The 22,573-nt window shown below is 39.3% G+C and overlaps 2 protein-coding genes across 3 annotated transcripts; one reads left to right on the forward strand and one right to left on the reverse strand.

Moving 5' to 3' along the window:
* Nucleotides 1-372: 372 nt before the first annotated feature.
* LOC145776830 (uncharacterized) lies at nucleotides 373-1,458 on the forward strand. Its single transcript, XM_082588052.1, has 3 exons — nucleotides 373-463; nucleotides 686-844; nucleotides 1,295-1,458. Exons 1-3 carry the CDS (start codon nucleotides 373-375, stop codon nucleotides 1,456-1,458), a joined length of 414 nt encoding a protein of 137 aa, XP_082444178.1.
* A 1,113-nt stretch (nucleotides 1,459-2,571) lies between these two features.
* Nucleotides 2,572-22,215, reverse strand: LOC145777703 (uncharacterized). Of its 2 annotated transcripts, none has more exons than XM_082589139.1 (24): nucleotides 21,980-22,215; nucleotides 20,981-21,097; nucleotides 20,501-20,555; nucleotides 19,940-20,054; nucleotides 19,113-19,239; nucleotides 18,928-19,039; nucleotides 18,489-18,594; nucleotides 17,909-17,988; nucleotides 16,001-16,102; nucleotides 15,766-15,805; nucleotides 13,261-13,350; nucleotides 11,632-11,739; nucleotides 11,027-11,204; nucleotides 10,553-10,680; nucleotides 9,973-10,155; nucleotides 8,175-9,470; nucleotides 7,338-7,472; nucleotides 6,846-7,001; nucleotides 6,254-6,459; nucleotides 5,476-5,577; nucleotides 5,253-5,360; nucleotides 3,777-3,878; nucleotides 3,527-3,684; nucleotides 2,572-3,138 (listed from the first exon to the last, which is right to left on the reverse strand). In XM_082589139.1, exons 1-24 carry the CDS (start codon nucleotides 22,079-22,081, stop codon nucleotides 3,031-3,033), a joined length of 4,014 nt encoding a protein of 1,337 aa, XP_082445265.1. In that variant the 5' UTR covers nucleotides 22,082-22,215; the 3' UTR covers nucleotides 2,572-3,030. The 2 variants fall into 2 exon arrangements, with proteins under 2 accessions (XP_082445265.1, XP_082445264.1); XM_082589138.1 differs by having other exon boundaries at nucleotides 20,981-21,109.
* Nucleotides 22,216-22,573: the final 358 nt, after the last annotated feature.

Below are 22,573 nucleotides of genomic sequence, written 5' to 3' on the forward strand. Positions count from 1 at the left end.
TTGAAGCCTGTCTGAAGATTAATTCTAGAATAATTGCAACAATATGGTAATTATCAAATGTAGAACACGAATTGTTTGATTTTGTTTGATAAAATAAACCATTGTTGGAAGTGTTCTTTATCCTAAAACTAACCAATAGACTACCTCACGAATTATATTTGTCGAATTTATAAATGATATTCGGCTGATGTTATATTATTGACATATAAATATTAATTTAAATAAAACAAAAAAAAGCAAAAGTTGTTTTTTTCTTTTGCCAACTTTTGGTATATAAAGCTGACGACCATTCTTCGGAATCATTCAAAGCAATCGAAGCAGTGAGAAAACATATCACAAGAACAATCATTGAAACTTTCATCCATTGAAAAGATGAATTTCCAAACGAAGATAATTAACTTGCTTTTTGTACTTTTCCTTGGAAGCTTGGCATCTGGTAGAGAATATACGCCATCTTGTGGTGGTAAGTGAGATTACAATAAATTCAAATGTTTGAAAACAAAATGAAGGAGTAGGCCTATGTGGTTGATGTCTCCTATAATTGTGCCTGGTGAACCATGGTTCAATACGAGGACGATCCATGCCGTTATGTGACAATATGACAACACGGAAATTCTTAAACGACTTTGGCCTTTATTGCGAGAAAGCGTATAAACAATTATTACATTATTTTTCAATCTTCCAGATTGTAAGGACAGCAGCGATTTCTGCCATCAAGATTCTGTGAACTCGCTTTGCGATGACAAGTCATTTCAAGGAAAGTTCATCAAAGAGAAATGCGCTTTGACATGTGGAGAATGCAAACTCTGCCCTGATACATTAGCACCGAGGTTCTGTGGTTCAGGTGAGGATAAGTTTGTTAGAAATCTTAATTTGTTGTTTTAAAATTGTTTCTCCTTCATCGTTGCAAGAATGCGATGTAAAAAATGAGATTGATTTTCGTTGAAACAAACTTGAAATTGGCTTGACTAAATTCATGTTGCATAACGTACAGTAGGCTACTGTAGGTACATAAAAATAAACAGCCGGGTTAAATTCAAAAAGAATATAGGCTAGACAGCCTAGTTTAATAGTTCGTAGACACGATTTAACGTAGGCTTTACTAAACTTTTGTTCAAGAATTCTTTGATACTTTTGCATTGTTTTTTTTTTTTCTGAAGTGGCCTACTTAGATTCATCTCGTGCAACAAAATCGTGGTAGGACACCAAAATAGCACTTCCATTGTTGGTTTGAACCAAATCTTTGGTTGTTTATTACATTTCTCTTGTGATGAAAACCATATTTCTCATGTAGAACCATGTGAGGACAACAACAAACGATGCAGAATCTTCTCCATCTTTGGATTCTGCAAGAGAGGACCTTGGGCTCTTCTGGTGCAAAAGAAATGCAAGAAATCTTGCGGGGCTTGCAAACCAAGCAACTGCGAACTTCCATTTCCTCCGTCGTTTCCATTTTAAAAGAAAAAGTATCTAACACAGAATTGATGTAATTGGCGTTTATTTTGTTGCGAATATAAATACACACATTCATTAAGCAAAGTCAAATAATAACAAACGATAACGTAGAATGTGTGGATACTGCAACGGGTGGCTGCGAAGTGACCTAGAATGGCTTCTAGTCAAGCAGCCACAAATAGACATATAAACCATAGTCGAATAGTATTTTGTAAGAGAACGGCTATGATAGGACTGTACATTTTATAATTATCTCAATAGACTTATATTTTACCCTTCAAGCCAATAGTTTGTAGGCTGTAAATAAAAACAGACTGATTTGGCAGTGTCAGATTTTGACCACGTGGTGTCGCCCAATAATATTACAATTTCTCATTCGATAAATGATTCAACCTGCAGTGTTGCCATGGAAACTTAATGAGCTCTTCCCGGATAACAAATCAGTCCTTTCTTACATTGATTCAACGTCTGCAGACGTTAAGTCAATGTAAAAAGGACTGATTTGTTGTTTGGGTTGTTATCGGTTTTAATGACCTAGGCTACAACGTATTTTTTATGATGGTAATAATTTTATGTGAGCGTATTTGTAAAATGCATTGTTAGCAACGCACTTTTGAAAGTAACCGTTTCTATATCAATTATTTGTAGATATGAATTAAGTTACTGTAAAAAATTAACCGTGTCGTAAATATAGCTACAGCACTTGTAAAGCACAAAATCGTTTGTTTCAAGCGTTCAAAAATCGATGAATGCCGGTGGTCTGTCACCAAGCATCAGCTTAGAGTTGCATGGAACACTCTATATTCTCACGCATAGCTTGTAAAAACCCATCAGTGTATACAAATAAAGTATATTTAAATAGGTATTTTTTAAATTTATTTGATATTTAAAAAACTAACCAAATCTACCAATCAAACATCACCATCGTCTGTCATCGGGAAAGCTAACAGTGGGTCATGGCCGACTGTTGGAGATCAGTTCCAAGCACGACATTGCGGCCTCCCTAGTGACCAGAACAACCACTGGGAGGCAGCAGCGGCAACTGTTTTTTGGCTCAACTTGGTCAGACATGTAGCCTACTTCTGACTGTTACAGCAAACCACTCACAAGTCCACATGTAATGAGCTTTATTACCAATTCGCTAACATTTCGAATGCTAAAGTTTTGAAATTAACATTTCGAATATTCAACAAAAGCAGCACATGATGAAGCCGAGCCACCGCACGCATTGATTATGACGTAATAATTCACAATTACAATGCAGTTGCCAAATAGCATGGCCAGTAAAGTATAGGGGAGGGGGTTAGGGCTGCTCTACCTGCGCATTAGGCTACCACATGATGAAATGTGGGCTCTTCCCACGAACAAACGATCTAGAAACCAGGAAAGCCGGGGATGAATAGCTCAACCAATCGCGACTAGCAATGATACCAGCCGCCATCTCCACAAGAAGATGAGCTAGTCACGTGTTATCGATTATGACGTCAGGTGTCGTCACAATACATTGCAAAGTCCCACGATGACGTAATAGCAGAGCTTCATTTCTCAAGACTTGAAGCACAGGCGGTCATGATCTTATCCTCCCTCCACAGCGATCTTCGTCTTGGTGAGGTAGTGTTTCATGGATGAGGCGTATGACTTTGCGTTTATTATCATGGGAGGTTGCGGGGGGAACAGCAAATCCTGAACACAAATAATTGTTGCAGAGATGAAGTGGCGCAGTGGAATATTAACAGCGGTATTTAACAACTTAAACTTCCGGAACAAACAACACCTGACCTGGGGAGGCAATTACCAACTGAAGCAGATTTAAAGAAATATTTTAATCGATTAAAAAGTTTATGTTCTTTTCTATTTTTATTTAAGCGGGCGACATCAACAAGCAGCAAAGGGACAAAATCTCTTTTTTACACTTGCATCACAAATAACGAACGCGTTTTGTCGTTTCTTCCTTTTCTAGACCTCTGCTATGTTTGGTGTGAATCACTTCCGCTGTGATGGTCAGAAATAAAACAAATTGAATCAAACAAATTAAACGAATGCACAGATTGAACTCTCAAAGGTCTCTCACCTCAGTGATCCCTAATATTCTCTTCCTGTATCGTGCGTCATCGAAGGACGTCCCCCGGGCAGTGTGTGACGTGAAGGTCTTCCTCCAAGCTGACTGACGCAACGACGCGGCACGATTGAGCTCACCGAGACCATGGTCTAACACTAACGTCGCGGCTTCTGGAACAAATTGATTATGACGTCATAATATATAAAGGACAATAAATCTTTCCACGATCCAACTGGTGATCCTTAATCCGCAAGAGACTTACCTTGATTCTGTGCAACCTCCTCTTGGCACTTTGCTTGCACCTTTTCCAATAATTCAGGTGGAAGTAGCTTACTGGACACCCCCATCCCAATGAGAAGGTTCCCTGGAACCAGAAGGAACAAGGTTTAACTAACGTTATGTACAAGTGTTGCCATACTTAAAAACCAAGCTTCTGGTGCACGCATATTACAAGGTCCATCCAACTAACGAGGCTATCCGCTAGCTCGATTTTATCGCCGTAGTATAGTAGTATTAGTTTAGCATCCCATAGCCCAAACGGCCGTAGGCATTTCTATCTAGAGCAGTGATTCCCAACCTTTCTTGGTGTCGGAGCCGAATTTCAAACTTCAGAGTGCGTATGGAGCCGCATGAAAACACTCAAGTAATTATAACGAAAATTTTAAAGCATGAAAGCGTGTACCAACGAATAGCAACACTAACAAGAAAAATAACACAAACCAATTTGTCCAACTTGGCTTTGAGCTTTAATAAGTTCAGTTCAGTTGTTTTTATTTCTGACCATCATATCAAAAACAATACACGTGCGCAATTGCAGAGAATGCAGTAGCTGCTTGAGGTGCTCATCGGTCAACCAATTGCGGTATTTATTTTTGATTCTAATCATTTTGCTGAAAAGTGCTTCACATACGTAAGTTAATTCAAATACAGAGGCGTTTCTCTGGGCATTGGTTTTCAAGTTGCGATACTTTCCCTGTGGAACTCGACTCCAAAATTCAAATAGGTCTTCACTTTGAAATAATTGTTTGAGCTCGATATCTGACTGCATGTCTAGCAACTCCAATTGTAAATTATCAGGAGCAGTGGCCACATTAACTGTAATAGGATTTGATTTATGACTTCACATTGCATGTCGTACCCCCTGCTTTGGTGCTTCGTACCCCCAAAGGGTACACGTATCTCAGGTGTAAGATGTAAAATGAAAAGTTCACTGACAGTGCAACCTCTACGACACAACGACTATGCAGTTTGTAAACAATTTTGACTTCGTAAATAATTTTGACAAGTCAAAAAAGAATCGCCTTAAATATTATAAATAGATTTTTTATATTCTTTGTGGGATTTTCAGGGGCCAATGAGAGCCGCAAGAAGGCTAGCTTGGAGCCGCATGCGGCTCTAAGAGCCGCGGTTGGGAATCACTGATCTAGAGCATCGTACTGCGCATGACCATCAGAGAAATCAAGGGCTATAGTGGAGTGTGCACCACTACGCAATCCCCCGCAAGCCTTTAAGTGTCTTGTCAAAGTCGTAATGGTATCCTCAAGCAACCAGTGTTAGACAAATCGAAGTTACCACACTTAGAGTTACATTGTTTTCAACATTATGGGTTGAACAATGAACATACTAGCCAAGCCACCAGAATTGCATTTTTCAACATCGATACAGAAACTAAGGATGCTTTAAAAGCATACTGGAACCAACTCGCTGACAAGGAAGAATAGCTGCTTCCATTACATACCTGGAGTGAATCGCTTCAATATTGAACTACTCTCCCCCTTGGGGGTCTGGGGCTTACTGGGATCAGAGGTCAGTTCTGTCCAATCAACATCCAACACGTCCATCGCTCCTGCGGAATGAAAGTCATAGTAAAACTTCAAAGCAACCATTATGACACCACAAAGGTGAAAATGCGTCATCCACGCGCTTTACACCGACGATACCGAATAATTTGAACCACAAACCAGTCTCGTTCTTTTCCTTCCCGCGGCCGCTCTTGGAGTTGTCTCTCCGGCTGGAAGACTTGGAGCGCCTTCTGGAACGATCTGATGAGCTCTTTGAAGATTCTGGAAAATGAAATGTTTCTGACAATCAATTCCATTACTTTTGCAGAGAAGCAATTTTTGTAGTGCCATGAACGATAACGAAGCTTCATAGCAAACTCATTGGGTTGAACAAAAAAAATGAACAACTAAACAAACTCGAACGTTTTTATCGCAGTATTGGAAAGACACTAACGACAAAACGTTGTGAAGATTTGATTCTCAACAGTGATGAAGATAACGAAAAGATTGAAGATTCTGGTGTGGAATCATTTACCATAAAGCGATCACAGAGACAAGAATGCGAGAGTGACTCTTGATAGATGTAGGAAATCGTACTTTTAAAATAAGAAGAACAACAGCAGATATAGGAAGCAGGATGTCAAAGCATTAAAGGTTTTAAGAAAAGAGAGGGTTGAACCTACAAACATCTGTCAGATTGGCCAATGCAACAAGAGAAGGATCCACAATGGATACAAACTGATTTGTACAAGTTCAACAAGTGTAAACAAAAAGACCAGCAACCTCTCAAGAACATGTAGCTCCATACAAAGTAAAATTTAGATGAGTTCAAAAAATGCCCTAAATCAATTTATATCCTTTGCGAATACTTCTCGTTGTTTCATGGGCCAATCTGACAAATGTTATGATATATTCTTGAAAGACTTAATTAAGATGGAAGCCTAAAGTTCATCATTACCTCTTTCCTTTCGTCCTTTGGATGATTTTCGATCCAATCCATCGCCACGTTGGTAAGGGTGGTGAGTGTCACGTGGTGTGCCACGTGATCGGTCACGGCTGGACGAAGACACGTCACGCTGATAATCGGGAACTGATGAACCACGTGACTGGTCACGCTCCATTGCTCTTCCCCTGCCCGACTTTGCAAACTTGCCAACGTTGTTCCTGGTGGGAGAAATGTGTTGACAAAAATACAAACAATAAAAACAACTTTTCGTCAATTAAAAAAAAGGAAATTAAAACATGCCTTTGTCGCAGCGATTGTTATTTGTTCGCAAATGCCTGTTATCATTTCAAATTTATTATTAATGAGGAAATCATGTAACACTAAGTAACGATGGCTGAACTCTCGGAGCATGCAGTTGAGCAGCGTACCTTAGCTCATTTCAGCGGTACTAATATGTTAGTAATTTGACTGCTGGCAACGACGTTTCAACTATGATAGAGTCCGCACACTGCTGACCGTGTGGTTTAATGGAAAACTGTCTGGTCTCGAGTTTGAAGGAACGGCTAAGAAGTAACAACCATGAAAACTAGCGATGATGACTTACCTTCCCGGGCCAGTATGTTGCTTGTCTCCACTTCTTTGGCGTCCCCTGTCGTCATCCCGGCCATGCATCCCGTGCCCCATGGGGTCTCCACCGCGGTGTTGGGGAGGGTAGCGAGCTGGAGGGACATCGCGGTGAGGGGACATCTGCCGTTCCATTCTAAACACATATAATGTGGCTTCTTCCGTATACATAAAACAAGAGTTGAGTTGATAACTGTAGACGACAGGTTGGATCAGCTTCTCCTTCAGGAAAGCTTTGGACGTTTCAACCTACAAATCAACCGTCCCAAACTTTCGAAACCCTTTCTGCAGCGCATTTCAAAAAACATAATTTATGTAATCCTGTGGTGGGTTGCCTACAGTGTAGATTACTTACTGTAGTGTGTGTAAACCAACCTTCAAATTGTTTCGCGCCTCAAATTACAATCTACAAACGCTGTGTAAAAAAACTTTATTTGCTTCAATCCCACACATTGCACACTTCTCCACAAACCTTCTCGGTTCCGAACCGCTCCTGTCTCTATGAAGGGAGATACTTCGCTCACTCGGTGGCTTAGTACTTGCGCCTTCTCGTAGTCTCGACGGCTCGTATGACGACACTTTGCGCGGCGGTGACACTCTGTGCTTTCTGTTGGGGGAAGTTGTAACAAACATTTCAAAATAAACACGTGGTTGCTTTAGAAGTTAAGGCAGAGGAGAAAAAGGGTTTCTCAGAGGACTACCGTGACGTCAACTCCACACGTCACAAGTTTCTGTACTCCCTGTTGTAACAACAATAAACATGAAGTTTTTTAAAGATCCGAAACGATCATAGGGGGATAGAGATTGCACAAATACCATACGACCTCTTGGAGGAACAACTGTTATATCGGTTGATTCGTGTCATTTTACGATTAACAAACGTAAGAAAAAACATCGTGTAAAATGTGAGCAGCCTTATCCATAAGAATGTTGAATGTTGGTGGTTTGTTTCCACGGCGAAGCAAATGGAGGCACCAATACAACAGACAAATATATTTGGCTCCAATCGACTGATGATGTCATATAGCTAATGATATCAGAATGTTTTGTAAAATAATATACCCGCCCTGTTCCAGAGTCAAACCCTGCTTCAGCCAACGTCTCTCGCCAGTGCGCTGTACTGTATTTTAAACTGGCTTTTACGTATTACAGTATTGTGATAAAACTACGCGAGAGTTTGATAACCAGCAATAAAACGTAACAATTGATCATTATTATCATCAAAAAAGCGAACAAGATCATTTAGAAATTCTATCATAAGCTAGCAAGGTCGTTCAAACACGAATGATTATGAAACTTTGGAACTTACCTGGATTTATCGTGCTCCACCGCCAATCTTCCTCCGTCATCCCGGATGGTGACTTCGATGCCAAGATCTAAATGTCGATTCTCACCACTCCGCCTCACTTCTCTATAAAATCCGGGAGAATCTCTCTCTTCTTGGATCTGGCTCCGATTTCTGGAGGAGCTTCTATCATCATTGAACATCTTTCCATGGCGTCTTGGATCACCAGTTTCTATTGGTCCTCTCTCGACGACCCATTTGTCTCTGCGCTGATTTCTGGCATCTTCTCTTGCCTCTCTATCATATTGTCTTTCTCCTCTAGGATCATGTCTAGGATTACGTTGATCCACCCTCTCATCAAGGCGATCTATACGATGGTCAACTCGATCTCTTTGGTCAACTCTGTCTCCTCTTGGATTAGATTTATGCGGATCCATCCGTGGAGCATCCCGATTCTTTCGGAAAACTTGAGGCTCTCTGGTTTCCATCCTCATTTTTCCGCCATCCCTGCCATCCGCCCATGAGGAGGCCCGATGAGGTTCATTGAAATTTTGTGCAGCATCCTTAGACTTCCTGCTCCTGTGGGGTTGCCATTCACCGTGGTGGGAGTCCACAAACTCCCGGAACTCAGGCGATTGAGAAGGATAAGCATCTTGCTTGCGATGAGGAGCAGAACGATTCCTCGAATCATCGCGTTGTCGGAAGTCGTTGCGGGACTTTCTCTCTTCCGCGTCATAAATCTCTCGACGACTCTCCCTCCGACTGACGTCATCATAGCGCATCGGCTGGTCACGCATCTTCTGATTCCTTTCATCATAACCGCGGTTTTCGTCATAACGGCGTTTTTCATCGTAACCGCGGTTTTCGTCAAAACCACGCTTGTCATCGTAGCCGCGCTTGTCACCAAAACCGCGCTTGTCATCGTAGCCGCGCTTGTCACCAAAACCGCGCTTGGGGTCATAACTGCGCTTTTCGTCATAAGAAGTATCCGGCACTTTCTTGTGATAACGGGCAGCCTTTTCGTCGTCATAATAGGACTTTTTGTCATCGAGTCGATTGTCTTTGTAGCGTCCGGCATCCCTGAGCTGCTCATGCTGAACGTACTTTCCAGAATGACGTGGCTCGACTTTTGGTTCGCCAAAAGCCGGGTCGATGTCGCGCGAACGCATCGGTGATTCCTGAACGCGATGTTCGTGATACATCCTCTCCTCATCACGGACACGCTTGTCATCACGCAAGCGCGTATCATATGAATCGTGATCTTGTGAATGGTCACGTGATCTCTTGCTTTCACGAGGCAGTGAAGAATTCTTCATGCGACTGAATAAAGAAATTGCGTTTCAATGATGCGGTATTATCATGTAACATATCCAGCTTAGTCCGGGAGCATCGTGAATCTGGGGTGGCAAAAGGATAGACCTTCGGCCCCAGATATTTCGAATAAATTTGGGAAAATGTTTAACTATGATTAATAAAGTTGTATTTATATTTAGCAGACAAACGTCATCAGACAGTGATCTTATGCGTCATCACGTGGTATTCATTCAAACTCTTCATTAGCAACTGCTGTGGTTTATATTTGATTATATGCACGGTGAATTTATGGGCATATGTAAATCGCATAAAAAGAAGTGCACTTAGCTATGTAGAGCCTGTCAATTGCACGCGGACAGTGCTATTGATACTCGAAAGGCAGATACAGCAGCCTAACACTGAACAAAGTCGACCGGCAATGTTTGAAAGTGAATGCCTCAAAATATCAATGACAGCACTGGTGGTATATAATGTTCACAATAATTTCACATTATAACATCACAATCACCTGTCACTTCTGTTGGATCCCTCGAGGCTGTCTCCTCTCCTCATTGGCTCCAGTTTAAGGCGTTTCCGTTGTGGTTCAGCGACGATGACACTTTGTCTGTTCTTTGATGACGACTCATAATCATCATGCTTGTTATAGTCACGTGACTTAGCCACGTCCATGCTGGACCATGATTGGTCAGCTCTGCAAAAAAATACCCGCTTGTCATCAAGTCCAAGTTTTAAGGCGCCACATTACAACCATTAAATACGCAAACAAAGCATTAAATAACGTAAAACTGATGCAAGCAAAAAGTGTTCCACAACACATAAAACAGCGCCTTCCTACCTTGCACAACTTGTGGCCAAGACAAACCTTTACTATAAAGGTTACAAACGTAGATTATGTTGTTCACGGCAACAATGCACACTTACTCCCTATACAGACGTGCTGGTCAATAATTGAGGTAGAGGAGAAGGTAGGAAAGTCACCATTCCCGCCCACCTTCAAGTGTGTGGTTGTTGGCTTCACGACTGTAAACTACTAATAGAAATCGAAGCAGCCACTTTATAAGCGTCACGATGCACACAAACAAACTCACCCTTCGTCCCTGGCACGCTTCTTCGGCTTCACTGGCTCCTCTATCTCGCCTTCGCTTTGTGACGTCACTGACTCTTCTCGGACTCTCTTTTTCTTTTTTGGTTTCTTCATTTTTTCCTTCAGCTCCTCCTAAAAATAAAAATATAAATAAATAAAAATAAAAATGCATCTTATAAATTGTCGTATCCAGGCTGACGTCATGTGGTTGAAGACTTAGATTAAGTGGACGGGAAAGCAAGGAAGCCAATCTCGGTGTGCACCTTCAAGCATGCTGAAGTATCAAAGACACAGCCACATGCTCTTGAGCGGTGTCGAGCCAGGGCTATCACCATTCACCACTCGGCTGTGCAAGCGACAATTACCGCTCAATTCCTTCACAGATTCTCCAACCAAAAAGTACAAAAAGTTTGAGTAAAAAAATAAATAAAAAAGAAAATATTTTTGAATTCATAAAAGTTTTATTACTATTTTATACCTGTTCGTATAAATCAGGATTTTTCTTTCTCGAGACTGGCTGCTCGTTGGTTTTATGTTTAGGTTTCTTCTTTTTAACCGGTTCCATTTCTTCAATTATCTTTTGTTTCTTCTTCTTCTTGGTCTTCACCTTCTTCTCAACAATCTCTCCTTCATCCTCGTCACTCAATATTTCGTTCCTGACACAAAATTATTCATTATTCATTAGAATAAACCACAACAAAGTTTAAATCGGCAAAGGTCACCAAACCCCACAAAAGGTCACCAAAGGTCACCAAACGTCCTCAACTATCAACAGGCGGTGAGTTTCAATACAGGCTTAGTCAATGATACAACCTTGTTAACCTGATTAAGATTGCTTCCAGTGACGAAGACATTCTCTAAGTTGCTGACACGATCAATCAGAAATCAGTAAAATGAATTTGACTCAAAGCTGCAACTTAATTCTGCGGCTGATAAACCAAACGACTATGGGATGAACAATTAATGACAAAAACTCAACTTTCAAAAATGTTCCTAGCTCGAACAAAATTTTGGGGTCACGAGAAAAAGATTTCATCAAATTTACAAGTAACAACTTCAAATCGTAACTGGTTTGTTAATTACTTGTAGTGCTTCCTTTCCTTAGACTTGTGTCTTGATGGAGTGGAGGATGCTTGGGAGCTCTCTCGGTCAGAGAAGACATCTCTGCTCTTCTTTGACACCTCTTGACTTCTGTAGATAAAACCGTTAAATTTCAAAGGTCAGTAACTTAAAGCTTCAGCAAGCAAACCAAATAACAGCAGAAGCTTCAAAATTAGCTTTCTCAGAGTGAAGATCAATAGTATATAACACAATTACACATAAAGCAATTCCAACCGATATACCCATCCCCATCCCATCTCATTACATATGTAAACAAGAGCTCTGGTTTAGATCTCAGTTATAATGCAGTCGCACAAAATGGAGGTATGCCAAGTTAAAATCTACTAATAGATTCTTATGTTTCTGTTTGACTTAACGCACAGAAAGCTTTAATGGCCGATACGTTAGACGTCTACATTCAAAGTGGCAAACGACAAATACACCGTACGACCGTTTCTTTGTTTCACTGTCAATGGTAGAACCCCTGCATTATTATCACTTGGCTTTCACCTAAAATTATTGCTCTCGTTTTGTTGCAAAGTCAACAGTTGCTTAAACAAAAGATTGGAACATATTGAAACGTTATTGATGAAAAGATGACAGTTCAAAAAGAGCAATCTTTCTGGCGTCAACACAAGACTGAGTATTTACTAATGTGCGAAACACGTGTCTATCGTTCAATTCTTGCTACACCAGACTATCGAAAAACATAAAAAAAAATATTATTGTTCGTTCTATCCTAATCTTCTTAATCGTGTGTTACACGGCCGTAGCCCAAAGCATCACGCAGGCTCTTGTTCTATCGCTGAACTCGCTAAACCCTGGGAAGAGCATCTTTCTTTTAGGTCAGGGCGCTCGAGGAGATGTTGCATCGTTTGCTCCTGTCCACATTTACAACTTGTGCTTCCTAAAGAATATCCCCAGTGTCGCATCAACGTCTTACATCTTACAATACCAGTTCTGAAGCGGTTGAGGCATCGCCAATACTTCCAGGGTTCACGCTTTCCGGGAGGAAAGGCCTACTGTAGGTGAAAGTTGCCTATTGGCCGGTGCCAGCCCAGCTGCCAGCTCCTCCTTGGACACGCACATTGAAGGCGATCTCATCTTGACCCAGTGAGACAACTGAAGCAAGGAAACTTTTGTTGACTGCAATCGCCTGCGTGCTTGAGTTTAGCCATACAGTGGATGTCTCAAATCCATGTCCTCGCAATATCTTTCTTTTCTGCTGATCACGCTTCTTCTGATGTTGGGAGGAGCAATTCAAAGCAGAATGTGCAGCGACGTGATGTTGGTTGGCTTGAGACAACTTGTAATCAAACGGCAGCTTTGGTTCAGTATAGGATCGATTTTCTTGGCATGTGCCAGTATTCCCAAACTGGGCAGGCATGTTCTGCGGTCGAATAGCATAAGGCTAAAGCAGTTGACCGCACTGCATACGGAAAGGCGCCCCAATCAGAGTTTCCTAGTTTCTGTAAGATACTATTTCGAGAAGCCATCCTAGCTCTTACTTTTTGGATGGGGGACTTGTATGCGAGGAACCTATCTAGTTTGCGAGTTATGCTTGGGACCTGTGCAATAAAAGTTAAACACGACTTTATGGGAGCCACCCACTTGATGTGCTGCAAGAGACGGTCTTCTTTCTCCACCTTCACTTTCTTCTTGTGCTTCGGAACTTCCACGTCATACACTTCAACCTTGTGGCTGGAAAAAAGAAAAGGATTGCACATACAGGGAATAGAACTGCGCATACAGGAAATGATCAATCACAATCAACGGTGTCGTAAATATCTCTTTTATAAACTATAGTGAATAAATGGGCTACCTAGTAGTACTGGTACGTTTTCCCATATGTTGATGAATTAATGTTACGTGATAGCGTAACATTCACAAGCACTGACGTATTATTATAAAAAAAAAGAGTATGGTGAGAATCGAACCAAGACAGAACAGGAAACTAAAGTCACTGTAAAGATGAATGCGCAGATGCTGCATAATATGTAAACACAAAGTATAGTGTTCAACTCTTTTGAGGTTACAATTCCAGCAAACGTTAAAAAAGGTTTTGCACAACAATCTTATAATATAATAGGGTCATTCTATGCCAAACGTCCTGAAAATCATAATAAAGATCCCAGTTTGACCCTCTTCGATTTTGCTTAAACTTGGTCAAAATGTTGTTTGGCATGATTTAGCCATACATTGCAAATTTTAGCTCAGTATCTATTGTAGTTTTAGAAATATGATGCTTTAAAGTTTTAGGTACCCGCTAAACTTTTCCGCATTCGTTTTTTTGGACCATTTTCAATTAACCATATTATTTGCTCCGAAGGTTATATAAAGTTTATTTTTGGTAAATGATTCATTTTTAGCTATATTACATGATTGCTTTGTCACAATGCAATTGATTTGCAGCATAGTGGAGTAATCTAGCGTCAAAGTAGCTCTTTTCTTCACCAAAAACAAATTTTGTGCCATATTTGGAAGTCTGTAACTCTTTTATGAAAAGTAGGATGGTTATTATATTATCATGAATGCTCTTTCCCTACCAGGCAACAACTTCACCAAGTTTGATAAGTAACATTATATTTATTAGGAAGTTACAATGCATCAAAATATGCATCCCGAGCAAAAAAGCTAAAATAACGCCATCTTGTGGTGTAAAAATATCCCCGTAAAAAAGTGTTGACAAAATAATCTTTTTAACCTGTTGATGAACATTATCTAAGGAACTTGTGTACAAAGTTTTAACTTTGTCACTCAACTATTTAGAGGTAAGTTGGGGGCCAATTTTAACTCTCCACAATAAAAAATTGGCTTCTTTGCAGAGGAGTCATTCTATGCTTAATTTAGGGGAAAAATATTACTACACTCATGGTTCCAGAATTTTATGATATATTGCGCTCAGATAGAGCTCATTGAGACAACTCTCTTAAAAAAAGAATTAGCATTCTATGGCCTTCGATTCTCGCGATATTGAGGATTGCAATTTGGCCACACGAAGTGCAAATCCTGGTTACGCATGAGTGATTTTTAAGTATATTTCTTATATAGATGATAGAGGAGAGGAGAAAATTGCTATTTGGGGGTTTTCAGGAGTACTGAATTCAATAAAAACAGTTCCAAATGGCTCAGAGCAGTAGTTTTGTCCCTACAGTTATTTTTTGCTCCTTCACTTCAACCGCTTAAATGGTTGAGTGACAAAGTCGAAACTTTGTACACAAGTTCCTTAGTAATGTTCATCAAATGGTTAAAAAGATTATTTTATCAACACTTTTTTACGGGGGTATTTTTATACCACAAGATGGCGTTATTTTGGCTTTTTTGCTCCGGATGCATATTTTGATGCATTGTAACTTCCTAATAAATATAATGTTACTTATCAAACTTGGTGAAGTTGTTGCCTGGTAGGGAAAGAGCATACATGATAAATATAATAACCATCCTACTTAGATCTAAAGGTGGATGGGAAGAGGAAACGCGGTCGTCCAAGAAGAACGTGGAAACAACAAGTGAAGGATGAATTTAAAAAAGTTGGACTGAAGGAGGAAGATGCAAGGGACAGGGTGAAATGGAGAAAAGGGATTAAAACAATTGCTGCGCGGAAACAATCGGCCACCCCCACTAGTGGGGAACAAACCGACGATGGATTATGATGATGATGATGACTTTTCATAAAAAAGTTACAGACTTCCAAATATGGCATAAAATTTGTTTTTGGTGAAGAAAAGAGCTACTTTGAGGCTTGATTACTCCATTACGCTGCAAATTAATTGTATTTTGACAAAGCAATCATGTAATATACTATAGCTAAAAGCGAATCATTTTACCAAAAATAAACTTTATATAACCTTCGGAGAAAAAGATATGGTTAATTGAAAATGGTCCAAAAAACCGAATCCGGAAAAGTTTAGAGGGTACCTAAAACTTTAAAGCACCATATTTCCAAAACTATAATAGATACTGAGCTAAAATTTGTAATGCATGGCTAAATCATGCCAAATAACATTTTGACCTGGTTTGAGCAAAATCGAAGAGAGTCAAACTGATAGGTCTAGGACGCTTGGCATGGAATGACCCAATAAGGTTACAACGAATCAAGGCTAAACTCATTTTTACCTTTTTATTTTCTTGTGGGCTTTAGGGGGTTCATCATATGCTGCAAAACGACACAAAATAATGTTAATATTTTACGAAATTATTACATTGAACAAACATTATACTCAACCCTGACCACGAGAAGTTCGTAAAGACCAATATCTTGTTTGCGGCTAATGTTTGGTCGCCGGAAAATGTAACGATTGGAATCAATAGAATTGATAAAATATTTCAGGGACGAGTGGGAACACACAACCTTTCTCTTCTTTATGAACCTTCGATCGACTTGACTTCCCGACGTCATCCCTGCGTTGGTGCTTTCCCTCCAGGTACTTCTCAACAGAGGAATCCGAGTCTTCTGCAAACAACGAAGAGGATTGTTGGTAACTAAGAATACATTGTACACACAATACACTTTTACCGGGTTGATGAGGTTATAGGTGAATTGTTCGTAAACAGTTTTTCGTAAAACAATTGTTCGTAAAAGCAATTCTTCGTAAAGCAATTCTTCGTAAAGCAATTCTTCGTATACATCAATTCTTCGTATAGGTGAATTGTTCGTAAACAGGTGATAGGTCAATTGTTCGTGAACAATTTTTCGCAACAGCAAGGTTTGTCTTGCAATTTCCGATGAAGGTGCATAATGCAAATTTTCCTGAATAACCAAGTTACGAGACATAAACAAATAAGCACAATCAAAAAGCGCATTTTTTGTTATTTATTGGAATACAGCAATTGTCTGTGTTTAGCAATTCTTTGCTTACACTACCAATACTACTTTAAGTAACTTCGTACAAATTGTCCACAAGCCAAGTTTAGTTTGAAGTATTGGGTGCAATTCCACGCAAGTACGCTAATCACAAATTTCATCATCTTGAAAGTCTTGACGCCAGGTTCGGACGACTCTAGTTAGTCTTTCTGCACTGTCCTTGTACTTCTTCTTTGGAGGGGGTCCTGCCTGGCCACTGACATACTGTTCAATGCGAACCTCATTTAGGTTTTGCTCTCGCTTGATTGCAGATATGAACTTCCCAACATCTGGATGATTTGCAGATACCTGGAACATGAACCCTCTGTGCCATCCTTCAATGCTATTATTAGTTTTGGGAAGGCCACTGAGGACGCCATCATAGCAGTTCCACATTTGAATTGCAAACATTGGAGGACGACGCCGTTGACGACGATCTGGGCGCCCAACCCAAGTGTCTTCAAAGTAGTCAATTACTGGCTGAGCAACATCTGGTAATACATTCCCATCGTTTTTCTCCAAATGCACTGGCACAAATGGAAGAACCAGCCACGGTGAGTTGAAAGTGGGTACTCTCTGCTTACTGCATTGACCATGGCCATCTCAAAGTCAGTCATGATTGTCTCTGGAACAGCAACAGCAGGTAACAACTCCATGAATGTATGTCCCTCTCCTTTTGTCCCCCAGCAGGGCATATACCAGAGGCACTGAAGTGTTTTCCGTCAGTCCGTGTATTGTGTAAAGCTGTTTAAACAGTGAAGGCACTGTCTTGAAGGTGCCGTCAGCATACCAGTGCTTTGAACGGGCAAGGAGCTGCAGATTTCTTTCAGTGGCACAATTATGTGTTTAAGCACAATTAGCACATCTCTAGCATATATGCTACCCTAATTGATTGTTCGTAAACAATTGTAACTGTTTTTTAAAAAAAAAGCTGTAGCCTAACTTTTATGAACATTTGTTTACGAACAATTAGTATTACGGTCAATTGCATGCCCGAAGAATTGCTTTACGAAGAATTGCTTTACGAAGAATTGCTTTTACGAAGAATTGCTTACGAACAATTGTTTTACGAAAAACTGTTTACGAAGAAAACGTCGGACACCCTTTTACCGACACTGGCAATAATTTAGTTGCGACAGATTCAAAGCATTTTGATCGTTCTTCTCATCTAAAGTATGGACTTTTCTGGTATCGAGATTGGCTGCATTCTTATTTGGAATTCGGGCTCAGTGAGTTTCGTTATTAAAGTTTAAATTGAATTTCGGTAAGTTGAAATATTCAGCCTTAATTTTTATGCTTGTGTACATCCTATTGTCCAAGAAAACCATCCGGAAATAAACTAAAGCCCTGATTCCGCATTATGAGGCAAACGTACGCTCGTTTTCACCGGACATGGCTAGTGTCGCGTTGCCTCACCTGTTGCATGGACAACATCCCGGACTTTCTTAGAGGCCGATGGCTTTGTTTGCTGTCTTCTTTGCTTGTACTGGTCAGTCCTGAAGCCAATAGCGCAGATTAGTACCAGAGCAGCAGTAGAGCCAAAACGAGCGAGGAATAGACACGGAGGTTTGAACAAACGTGTTGTACGCTTTTTTGTCGACGAAACAGTTTTGTAAGAATTTTTCTTCACCTCTTGCAAGCACATAAAGCTACAGTGCTATTATACAAAAAAAATACAGTTTGTTTCACTCCAAGCGCTCTACATTTTCGAAGTCGCCTTCCAGACAGCAAAATACGTCCTTCACATTGATTCAACGTCTGCAGACGTTGAATCAATGATGTAGAAATGACGGGTCTTGCTGTCTACTTTGGATATTTGGATTGAGGTATTTGTAGGAGATCAAAAAGCGACAACGCATCGGCATCTAGGGTCCGTTGCTCGACCCCTTGTCCAATCAGCTTGTTGAGAAGTTAAGGATCATGGCCAAACTTTAGGCAAGAGGAAATAATAATATAATCAATATTCCGAAAGAGGAGAGAAGCTGACAAAACAAACCGGGACTCCTTGATGTGTTTCGTTTGTTCGTACTCGTCGTCGGCAACTCGTCGCTTCTTGTGACGATAATCGCTCGGTGTGTCGTCATAGTCAGCGGATTCCGTCTCTGGAAATGATAAACCGCTTCATGTTGGTTTGGTTGCTATGTGATAGAACATAGACCTTTGCTCAATGGACAAAACAGAAAACAGATTTTTTTAAATCCAAAAGTTTAAATGAAGGATAAAGATAATCAAAAAGCTGAGAACATGCAGATAACTGTCCCCTACCTGAAATCATATTCGTCTATAATTGCAACCACATAACCAGTAAAAAAAAAACGAGGAAAAGGCGTCGGCAACAGTGAGAGCAGGCTAACCATTATATTACATGAATCTATTAATACACATTTCAAGTGCCGAGATATATAACCGCTACTTCATGTCAAGCAAGTATGTACCTTGAAAAGCTTCATATGAACGGGACTTTGGTTTTTTCGGCTGTTCCTTGTATTTTAATGCTTCTTTGACTTTCTTGTTCTTTTTTTCTTTACTTCGACCTCTTTCATAATCCTAAAAAATTATCAAAAAAGAATTGAAACTTGTCAAAAATACACAAAAAGCAGAAATTGAACAGACAACGTACCTTTTCCATGGGTAAGAGCTTTTTCCGGTCATGCTTGGAGGAGTATTGTGGTGATGAGGAGGATGAAGAGCTTTCATCGGAACTAAACGATCTCTCTCTTTTCTTCCTTCCTCTATCATAGTCATCACTGAAAACAAACAATAAATAAAATGATCAATGACACAAATCGGCCAAACTTCAATTGCAGAAGCAACAACATTGAACAAGGACACGTGTCCTTTTGCGTGCAGCTCAGGGGATGAACACAAGGCTGTGAAAACAAAGAAATGGCAAAAGCAAGCAACAATTCAACTCTAAACAGAGTTGAACAGTTCAGTTTAAAGTCAGCAAGAAACAGCCAACTCAGCAAACCTGAATCGCTTTTTACATAGATTCAACGTCTGCAAACGTTGGATCAATGTAAAAAGTGATTGCTTTGCTGGCTGGGAGAAACCAAACTCTTCCAACCTCAGTAACCAATGAATGCAAAACAGCCAGGATGAAGTTCCTAAATGGATTATATTAAACGTCCTCTGAATCGTTTGACATATTTTTGTGCCTTGGTTGTTGGAATGTTGGGGCTTTGAGGTATCAAAGTTTTGGAGCAAGCAAATAAAGTTGGTTGAGACAACTGCAAGGAATACAGCAACCTCTGCCGTTGAAAAGTAAATCACATGATTGATTGGCGTTTATTTTGTTGCTAGTATAAATACACACATTCATTAAACAAGGTCAAATAATACAAACGATCACATAGAATGCGTGGAGACTGCAACGGGTGGCTGCGAAGTGGCCTGGAAGATCTTAAGTTGTAGTCAAGCAGCCACCATGACCATAATGCAACATACCGATACGGTTCCTCAGGTGGAGGTCTGTGTTTCTTAGGGGGCAGCACATCCTGCATTTGGTGGTGGCCCGGATACTCCTGCCTGGCATGGTCTTGGTTATAGTCAGAATGGAAACCTAAATGAAACAATTAATTTTAAGCAGTTAATGACATCCTAAAAACCTTTCAAACCATTAAACAAAGGTTAATTTCACACTTCCAAGATAAGGCACTTGTAAGTTTTCAGTTCAGTTTATTTGTTTGTTTTGTTGGCAAAACCAAAAAAAGTACACCGTACAAAACACAATAACACAAATAATCTGCACAACAATAATTAACAATAAAAATGTTTTCTTGTGTTCTCATAAACGCAGACTACGCTTCGACAATATGTTGAAAATGATAACTAACTTTATTTGTTTTGCTGGTTATCATTTTAAACATAGCGTTGCAGCCTAACCTGCAGTTAGCAGAAAACCACAAGAAAAAGTAATTACGATTAAAAGCCTAGTAAACAACATCATTCTGCATTTAACATAATTTTGTGTAGGCTATTGAACAACACAAAAAAAAACGTTCTTACCCTTTTCCAGAGCTTTCATTTGCTTGGAGCTGGTCGATTGGTCGGTTCGTTTGTCCTGAAACAGTTGACGTCAATAAATCTGTTGTGAGCTAGACCACATTCAGTCATTCATGCTTCTATAAGAAAATAATTTTATAGCTGTTCTATCAATTAGAACCAATAGAAATAATAATAGAACCAAGAATATCATTGAAAAGCACATTGCATCAATCAAATCAAGTTTATTTCGACATAGCTCCACAGTCCACATTTATTTCAATGTTGGCTTCAAATAGCAGAAAACATAACATTTTACTTTTATTGATATAGATGTTAGTAATTAGGATACGTTACTTGATGTCAGATTCTCCGAACAATAGCAGATCAAATTGATTACATGTTCCTTCTTAACACAATGAGCTAAAAAATACCTGTAACAAATCAAATGTACGGTAATCAATGAAGCTAAACAAATTGTGAAAACTGAAGCAAATAGTTCACCCTGCTTGAGGAAGCCCATCGTTCTGGCTTACGACCCAACAACTCTCTATCCATGCCAACATCCACATTGGGTCTTCGATTCTTTGCACTCTTTGAAGAAGGAGCATGCCAATTTTCCTGTAATGCATACTTCATCGTTTGTTTAAACAGCACATGGCATACAATTTCATACACATTGATATATTGTACTTACATCGATACAATTCTATATAATATATAGTCTATAGTACTATACTCTATATCATACATATGCGTATTTGCAACCATTTTTTTCAAAAGCCTCTGAAAGTTGTATTTTTTCACTTAAATACTTGGCCTTTACTCGTTTGTTTTTATTAGAAAGATATTTTTATACTCTTTCTTAAGGGTGTAATAACTTGGTGGTATCGTGTGTATTAAAATTACAACTTAGCATATTTCATGATTGTGGTTTTAATTCCAAAATGCGTCCAAACACCACTGTTATTCTGGCAGAATAATTCTGTGAAAGCCGCCAAACGAAAAGATTGGTAAACTCACACAGTAAATAATGAAATGACAGCAACAACACGCGAACCCTGATAAAAGCACTTGCTGTTAACATATTTATTTTTATGCCACTTGAAAGTTAGGATGTTAATTTTTATGAGAGAAAAAAACTTTTATTTTGTCTGTTGTGAGAATACTATGTGGTATGATTATAAACAATAAATTATGAATAAAATAGCATCATACCGGTAACAATCTAAACTCCACAACAGATAGAAAGCAGGGAAAGAATACAAAAAACAAAGTTTTTCTAAAACGCATCTTGAAAACCAAAAAAAGGTAAAGTTATAGAGTAAAAAAAAACTTACAGTCACAGGCTACACAAATTGTACTTGTAATGACATTATTGATAAATAAACTGTTAAATTTTTTCTCATCAAATTATTTTCAATTGCAAAATATTTCCAAATTTGTAAAGTGAATACAATTACCTCGATGGTTGCCAATACGCACATGAACCTTAATATTTACCTCATCTTTCTTGTCTTCTCCCAATCTTTCAAACACATTCGAACGAGAAGAATATTTTTCACTTTCTATTTTGCGTCTTTGCTTGTTGTGGGAATGTGACATCTTCAGCTAATGTCAATAATACTCCAAAATATATCTTCAAAATTCTCATAAATACAAACTTTACTGAGCACTACCGTATATGATAATGCTACAAGTTCCGTACTTAAACTGGGATATCACCAGAATAATAAAAACATATCTATTGTAAAGTACGGTACTCGGCTTATTAAAGGTTTACTTCAAGCAAGCTATAAAAACATCACATACTGCACTGTAATTCTCTCTATGAATGGTGGTGGTACGGTAATGATGCCACTAAACTGAAATCAATTAAGATAGAAGCTACACCGTATGTATAGCCTACAGTACAAACTTATATATTATACAGTACAAACGAATTTATTTTCACACGAGTCAGTTCAATCATAAACAGCTAAAAATCGATTTAGATCAGCTAGTAACTAGATCATCTTCGGCTGAGCTTATTCAAATAGAAGTATAATCAAATTGTTTCTATTTGAATAAGCTCAACTGAAGATCGATTTTTGGCTG

The sequence above is a fragment of the Aplidium turbinatum genome, chromosome 9 (genome assembly GCF_918807975.1).
Source record: "Aplidium turbinatum chromosome 9, kaAplTurb1.1, whole genome shotgun sequence".
Lineage (NCBI taxonomy): Eukaryota > Metazoa > Chordata > Ascidiacea > Aplousobranchia > Polyclinidae > Aplidium > Aplidium turbinatum.